The 8,196-nt window shown below is 25.5% G+C and overlaps 1 protein-coding gene across 1 annotated transcript; it reads right to left on the bottom strand.

Moving 5' to 3' along the window:
- Nucleotides 1-3,390: 3,390 nt before the first annotated feature.
- On the bottom strand, nt 3,391-5,373 carry LOC107642119 (protein SODIUM POTASSIUM ROOT DEFECTIVE 2). Its single transcript, XM_016345431.3, has 3 exons — nt 5,003-5,373; nt 4,814-4,889; nt 3,391-3,688 (listed from the first exon to the last, which is right to left on the bottom strand). Exons 1-3 carry the CDS (start codon nt 5,228-5,230, stop codon nt 3,558-3,560), a joined length of 435 nt encoding a protein of 144 aa, XP_016200917.1. The 5' UTR covers nt 5,231-5,373; the 3' UTR covers nt 3,391-3,557.
- Nucleotides 5,374-8,196: the final 2,823 nt, after the last annotated feature.

The raw sequence follows: 8,196 nt of genomic DNA, 5'->3' as shown, positions 1-8,196 counted from the left end.
TATTTATCTAAAGAAAGCGATCTAACCGTGCTTTGAAACCAAAACACAATTAAAATTTTGTCATCTTCTTAATCATAATTATTACCCAAAAATATATATAAAGAATATTTTAATAATTTTACATTATCGAAAATTTAGCAGGTCCCCATGAGACAAGTACCTCAATCTCTATTCCCTCATTTATTTGTTTTGCGGTCTCTATTTTACTCCCGTCGAGAGTTTTTTTCTGCAAATTCTCGCGGATTTAGATTTTTTTGTCATTCCTAATTTGCATTATTATGTATAAAATTGTCTGAAGAGTAAAATTCCAAAATTGATACTACTATTATTTCATTTAATAGAATTTAATTTTAATGCATTTTAATGTAAAATTAAACTCAAATAAATCCAGGTGACATGTTGGCACTAAAGTTATTTGGTTTATAAATTTTTATTTTGTTATACGAATAATTGAAATTTTTGTTCTGAATTTTAAGTTTATTATACTATTTTATCTTCTCCATAACGGTTTAACTAATTGAGTGAAAATAAAGAGAGACAAAATAAGGTGGATTTCACAAAATAACTCCACAAATTAAAGAAAGGAATTTGTAGTCTTTAAAATATCACAAATCAAGTTTGTGACAAAATATACCAATTAGTGTATTTGACTTAATTGATACTTACAGGTATATTTTGTCACAAATTTGTAATATTTTGAGATCATAATTTTTTTTCTTTTATTCATAAGCTATTTTGTCAAATTAAATTTTTTTGAGATTAAAATGCTTATTTACTCTGTATTATGTATGTTACACTTAGACTGTTAGACATGCGAAACAACATTGGCAATTATGCTACAAATAAATTAGTTTAGTTCTTATTTCTTAGTACCTAGTTTAAGGGCAGGGGGAGGAGGGAGCCAAATCTCTTTTTACTCCATTCTTTGTGATACCTTTGTTCCCTTTTTCTTTTCTTAAATATTTAATGTCTTAGACAATTATGATGTAAAGCTATATATTAGCTATATATTTTTTTTTATGTAACTAACTTAGGCTTATTAAATTGTCAATTTGTTCATCTGCTTAAGTAAATGTCAAAAATTTAAATCTTATTTTTTATATATAATAATTTACTAGTCATTAACAGACAACAAAAAAAACTCAGATATCTAATAAAGTAGATTAGTCCTTGAGAAAAAGCTATACTTTTTATATCTATAGGATGTATAATTATTTATTGGTAAGATGTGGTAGCTGAATGACCGATGACGTGAGAAAAGTAGAAGGCAAAAAACAGAGAAGAGTAAGTGAGGTGCCAAATTTACGTTTATTTTAGTGGTGAAGGCCATATTGGCATGTCAGCAAAAGCCATTACAGAAGCTGCTCTATGATCTATGCTTGCCAGATTTGCTAGTGATTCAGTTCAGCTTCTTATACTCAGTATCAATTACCCAAAAAGAATATGAGAATATTTGGTAGCCAAATGATTTGAACATCTACATGTACAATAGTCTTCACATATTTCGTAACATTTAAAGATAAAAACATAGAATAAGTAGAGGCTAATTTTTTTTGGTATGGAAAAAATATTGGTGTTTTTGTTGAAAATGGGAGTATTTGGTGTAATTACAGATGGGTGGATTTTTTGGGTGGGAAGTCAACACGTGGGGGGCGTGTTGCAACACGTGGGGGGCGTGGTGGACACGTGGCAGCATTCTGGCCAACACGTGGGGGGCGTGTTGGACACGTGGCAGCTTCTTAGCCAACACGTGAGGGGCGTGTTGTAACACGTGGGGGGCGTGTTGAATGATTTCCATACTACTGTAATACACTTCAAATATCAATATTCAACCAAAACACCATCTCTCTTTCCATATTAAAAATAATTTCTGATAAGTAGAATTGGTTTGATAAAATATTTATCTTTTACACGTAATTTATTAAAGTTGTTTTTCTAAAAGATCATTTTTAAAAATTATAATATATATATTTAGTAAATTAAATTAAAAGTGACATTTAATAAACACAAACCATTACATCTGTATTTAGTAAAATAATTTTTAAAATTTAAAATAATCATAATAGATATAAATAAAAAAAGTTTTGTCATGAATAAAATTTGACATTAACAATTAATTAAGGATAAATCTAAATATTTACTAATATATAGAGTTATATTAGATTTTTAATTTTAGTAAATAAAAGTTAATTTTAATATATATTTTAAATATTTTTAAAAGTATTTTAACTTTTAAAAACTACAAACATAAATACATTACCTTTTTAATTTATTAAACACAATAAAATTTTTGTACTTTTGAAAACATAAATAATTTTTCAAAAAAATTTATCAATCTAAATATGAATGTTGTCTGTAACAGACCAGACCAGACCACCCGCTAGCACGATATTGTCCGTTTTGGCACACAAGGCCTCACGGTTGTCTTTGACGATAGGATGATGGCCAAAGCCCCCACACTCACTCGTCAAAACGCGTCATGTTAGGGAGAGGTACCCACACCCTTATAAGGCATGCTTCGTTCCCCTCTCCAACCAATGTAGGCCTTACATTGTCATGGAATATTATAATGTACTTGATTAAAATATCAAAAACAGAAAATTAATCGTCATATATTTGTATATAAATATGTGTTATTTAATTATATTTTAATATGTATTCAAAAAATTATTAAGTTAATAGTTGATTTTTTATGTATACGTTATATTATTATCAAAATACAATAATTATTTTGTTAGCTAGCTTGGACACATTTTTTAATGCATCATGGATTGTGTTTATTGAATTTTTTTTTTTTCTGCATTACTCCTTGATTTTCTACATTATTGAATTCTTGGTTCTTATCTTACCTTTTATAGTATAAAGAATAATTGAAGATCACTGGGTGTCTGGGCCAGCAAGGAGGAATTTGATTTTGATGTGACGGACCAGTTATTATATAAGATATTTGGATATATTATCTACTATTTTATGAGATATGAGACTTATTTTTATGTAAATCAGTTTAATTGTTTAAATATACAAAACATTTCACTTCGCATAATGACTTTAAAATTTATGGCTACTCTTATTACTAGTTCTAATTTTCAGTTGCATAATTGTGGCCACTCTTTATATGAAGCTCCTATACAAAGGGGAAAAAAATATGGTCCAAAAGAAAAAAGATCTTGCTGCTACATTTTAAGAAAACTGAAAATGTAAAGGAATATTCAAATTTCAACTTGGTCATAAGTCATAACAGAAGTGAACATATTAATAATAATCAGTGCTAATTCCTTACATCTGAACATTAACCAAAATATATTAAAATATTAATTAAATATCTAAGTCTCAGTTGATAGATGATGACTGATGAGAGACATTAATCAGCAGAATTTCTGGAGATTCCACTTAATAAGGGTTAATATTAGTATTATTATATTAATTAATATTATACACTTTATATGTCACAAGAACATGAGCTACAGAAAATAAGAGATTCCTAGATTACTTCATGAACTACTTTTGTGTTTGTTGAATCTGCTGAAGATGGATGTAGTGTCCAAAAAAACACTTCCTTATTCATTCATTTCATTCCAAAGCTCAGCATTTTTCACCTTAGAGACACTTTGCAACACTTCAAAGGGAAGAATGTCTCCCATAACAACTACCATTTTTGTTTCTAGATCCACCTTGTATGAGCTCACTCCTGTATCAATAATAGTTACAAATTAAAGTAAACAAAATAGAGAACTTTAAGAAATTAACATTCAAATATGCATGGACAATGGTTTCAAAATCAATTTCAACTTGGTGAATCCTAAAATAAGATAATCCAATAGTGTAGATTTGAATCATCATAGACTCTCATTCGAAATAATAATAATAATAAACCACAAAAATGTTCCAAAATAATGATCAAATATTGCTAAAAGTACCTTGTAAATTTGTTAGCCATAAAAACACCCTCAAAAATGTTTAAAATGCGATAAAAATACATAGCTGTTAATTATATATTCTCAAAAACACTTAAAAAAATAGATTTTGATATTATTTTTTGTAAATAAATTATTAGAAAAGTAAGTAAATTTTTTTTCTAAAATTTAATAATTTTATACCAAGTGAATTTTTTTGTAATTTTTCGTCGATGGTAAAAAATAATTTTAAAAAAGAATCTGAAGATAGAACTTTAATTCAATTTTTTATATATATATTTGTAACTAATTATCTAAATATTTTTATAGAATTTTAAATCAAGCACATAGATAGCTTGTTAAATATGAAAAGTCAATTGTCATTTACAAAAAATGATATTTTTTGTAATATTTTTCACATTTCAAAAAATTTTAAAAATATTTTTATCGTTAATAAATTTTAAAAATAATTGGGTGATTTAATAATTAAAGGATACTTTTAGTAGTTTAGTCTAACTAGAGAAAAAGGAATGGCTAACATAGAGACAGAGTAAGCTATACCTAGCTATCTCCTCTGCTTAACATTTGACCTACAGAAACACAAGTTGGTTGAACTTCATATGAAACTTTGAAAGAACACACACCAGAGAGAGAGACAGAGAAAGAAAAGTGTAAAAAGAAGCCTAACAGTTTCATTAAATTTTTTTTTTTTAACTTTTGAATGTGCTATGTTGTTTAGTTTAATCTTAAAATTTTCTTGTTCACGTAGTTATAATGACAAACTCTTAAAATTTTTATATTTATGTGGTCATTTATTAGTTAATAACAAACTCTTAAAAAATATTTTAATTTGCCACGAATAATTAGTCATTGTGCAGCTGGCCTGAAAATACCATGAAAACCAATAAAAAATTACTCACCTTCCAACTTTGAGATATGTTTCTCAACTTTTTTAGCGCATCCATAGCAATGCATAGATACCCTCAACATCACTATCTGAATATATATTATTTGGTCAAGAAAACAGAAATATATCACATTAATTAATAATTATAATATTAAGAATAAGGGCATAATAAAAATGAAGGGACTTTAATTTAATTTACCACCTTTGGTTTCAATTGAAAAGCCAATGTCTGTTTTCCAGCGACAACATCCTTCAATCTTAGCTTATTATGATGACTATCATCAGTTGCAATCAATGGCTTTGCCTCAAACTCATCATCTTCATCATAATCCATGGAGCTTATGCAGAAGCAAGAAGTGGTTGATGAAGCAGAAGAAGAAGAAGAAGAAGAAAAACAAAAAGTGTCTAGCATTTTACCTAGTTTCCCCATTATTATTTGAGAGGCAAATTTAGTTGCAAGAAGAAGAGCCTCTCATACAGAGGAGGGTAGTGATGAGAGTGTGTTTATAGATACGTCAAGAGGGGAGTGGAGAAGACATGGAACCTCTAAGGTCAAACTTTTATTGGGGGAATAGATAAAAAGCTAGCACACTACCCAATAAATTTCTACTGCAAAAAATAGATTTGGATCCTCTAAATTTTAAATTTGTACTTTAAAAGGTAAACTTTTATTTTTGAATGGTTTCTCTCTCATATTTATTATTGGTGAGAGATTATATTTTATTCTCTAAAGTGAAATTCAAACTTTAGAGAATCCAAATCCAGAAATAACAATTGAAAATGAGAAATGGATCCTCTCCATTTTTTTTAACAATTGAGAGGATCCATTCCCGATATATGAGAACTCTTCCTCGCATTTAAAAGAGAAATTGAGACTAAATTATATCTTTATAGTAATTTGTATTTAAGTATTATATTTAATTTAAAAATAAATATAAAAATTGAATAGTAAATTTAAAATTTAAAAAGTTAAATAAGAGTATTTTTTTAAAAAAATATTATTAAAATTTTAATATTTAATCTTAAAAATTTTAATTCTCTTTGTTCTTATTTTTTAAAAGTACTGAAGAGATTGCTCCAAAACTGAAATTTTAGTTTTAGTTTTTAATCATTAAATACAATACTAAATTTTAGTCTCTCAATTTCTAAAAACAAACACTACCTTAATTTTTATAGAATAATGAGAATAGATACAATTTTTAATATTATAATTAATAGAAAATTTAAGTCTTTAATTTTAATAAATATAAAATTTATATTTTACAAACATCTTTTTAATTGATAATATCTTAGAAGAACACATGTTAGTTAGTTTTTTTTATTATTAAGTTTTGGTAAGATATGATATCTAATCATTTTTTTTTATTTTTTATCTGTTTATAACATTTTATATCAGTCATTATAAATGTTTTTAGAGTATAAATTAGATATATTTTTTAAAATATATACATTTTTTTCATTTTTATTTCAAATTGTGTTAGACCTTATTTAATTAGACAGATAAGGCAAAAATATACACACACATATATATATATATATATATATATATGCCATTTTTGTCTTATTTTTTGTTACCATTTTTCTTTAGTAATAGCAAAGAAAGTAAAACAAGAAATAAGAAAAAATCTATGCCATATATATATATATATATATATATATATATATATATATATATATATATATATAAGAAATAATATTAGATGATCAACACATCTTTTTTAAAATTTTTGTCTTAAATTTAAATCAACTAACCGATTTTCTACTTTTTTATTTTCCTTCCTAAAAGCCCTCCTTTGACAATTCCTTTGTATCTTATCTCTAAAATCAATTACTACCTTGTAATAGGAGACAAAATGAATATATATAAATTTCCAGCCATGTAGTAATATATAAATTTTCAATCATGTAAATAAAAAATTAGTCACTAAATTAATTACTCGTATAAAATATATGTTAAAATATAAAGTATAATATTAAAAATAATTTAATATATATATATATATAATTAATTTAATAACTTATTTTGTAGGTACATATAATACTTTTTATAAATGTTATACAGAGAATAAAGAACATTAACAATGCACACATAGAGATTGTCATGTGACGAGCCACCAAACAACTGACCAAACCAAAACAAGGATTTAGGTGTATTAGGATGACATCAAAATATCAAACACTGTTCACTCAACAAAATTACATAATATTGTATTATATTAGAGTAAAGTATCGTTTTTGTCTTCAACATTTGGGATAAGTCCTAAAGTTGTCTCTAACGTTTCAATCGTCCTATTTAAGTCCCTAACGTTTCAAAATTGACTCAATGTTGTCCTGCCGTTAGGGATCCGTTAACAGAATTGGCGACAAAACAAAATTGATATGATTTTGAAACGTTAGAGATTTAAATAGGACGAAAACGTTGGGGACAAAAACGATACATAGAAATAAATTTTAATTTTATTCTTCAATAATATCAATTTTTTACTATACATAGTATTCAATTATTTTTTAATCACATCTAAGTAAATTACAGTTAATCACATTATTTTCATTCTAAATAAATTAATTTTTTTATAATTTTATTCTTAAAGTAATGTAATTTTTTTATAAATAAATAAATTTTACACTTTCATTCTAAATAATGTAATTTTATTTTTATTACTTAATCACATTACTTATATTTTTTTTTTTATAATTTTACACTTTCATTCTAAATAAATTAAATTTTTTATTATTTTACGCTTAAAGTAATGTAATTTTTTTATAAATAAATAAATTTTATACTTTCATTATAAATAATGTAATTTTACTTTCATTACTTAATCATATTATTTATAATTTTTTTTATAATTTTACACTTTCATTCTAATCACATTACATTATTTATTTAGAATGAAAGTAATATGACTAAGTGTAATTTACTTAGATGTGATTAAAAAATAATTGAATACTATGTACAGTAAAAAATTGATATTATTAAAAGATAAAATTAAAATTTATTTCTATGTATTGTTTTTGTCCCAACGTTTTCGTCCTATTTAAGTCCCGAACGTTTCAAAATCGTCTCAATTTTGTCCTGCCGTCAATTCTGTTAATGGATCCCTAACGGCAAAACAACATTGAGTCAAAAACTTTGAGTCAATTCTGTTAAATAGGACGATTGAAATGTTAGTGATAACTTTAGGACTTATCCCGAACGTTGGGAACAAAAACGATACTTTATTCGTTATATTATTATTGTATCACTCACAATGCAACTCGCAAATTTAATTATTGTGAAAATTTGGAAGTGGGCATGCCTATAATTGATTTATTAAAATTAAAATGTGATTCTTGTGACTAAAAATTACGGGTGTATTTTGTTTGTATTTTTATTTTTTATTTTTTAGATATTTT

Source organism: Arachis ipaensis, chromosome B6 (assembly GCF_059453495.1).
Source record: "Arachis ipaensis isolate K30076 ecotype BB chromosome B6, ASM5945349v1, whole genome shotgun sequence".
Classification (NCBI taxonomy): domain Eukaryota; kingdom Viridiplantae; phylum Streptophyta; class Magnoliopsida; order Fabales; family Fabaceae; genus Arachis; species Arachis ipaensis.
This window is presented reverse-complemented; position numbering and strand designations above follow the sequence as displayed.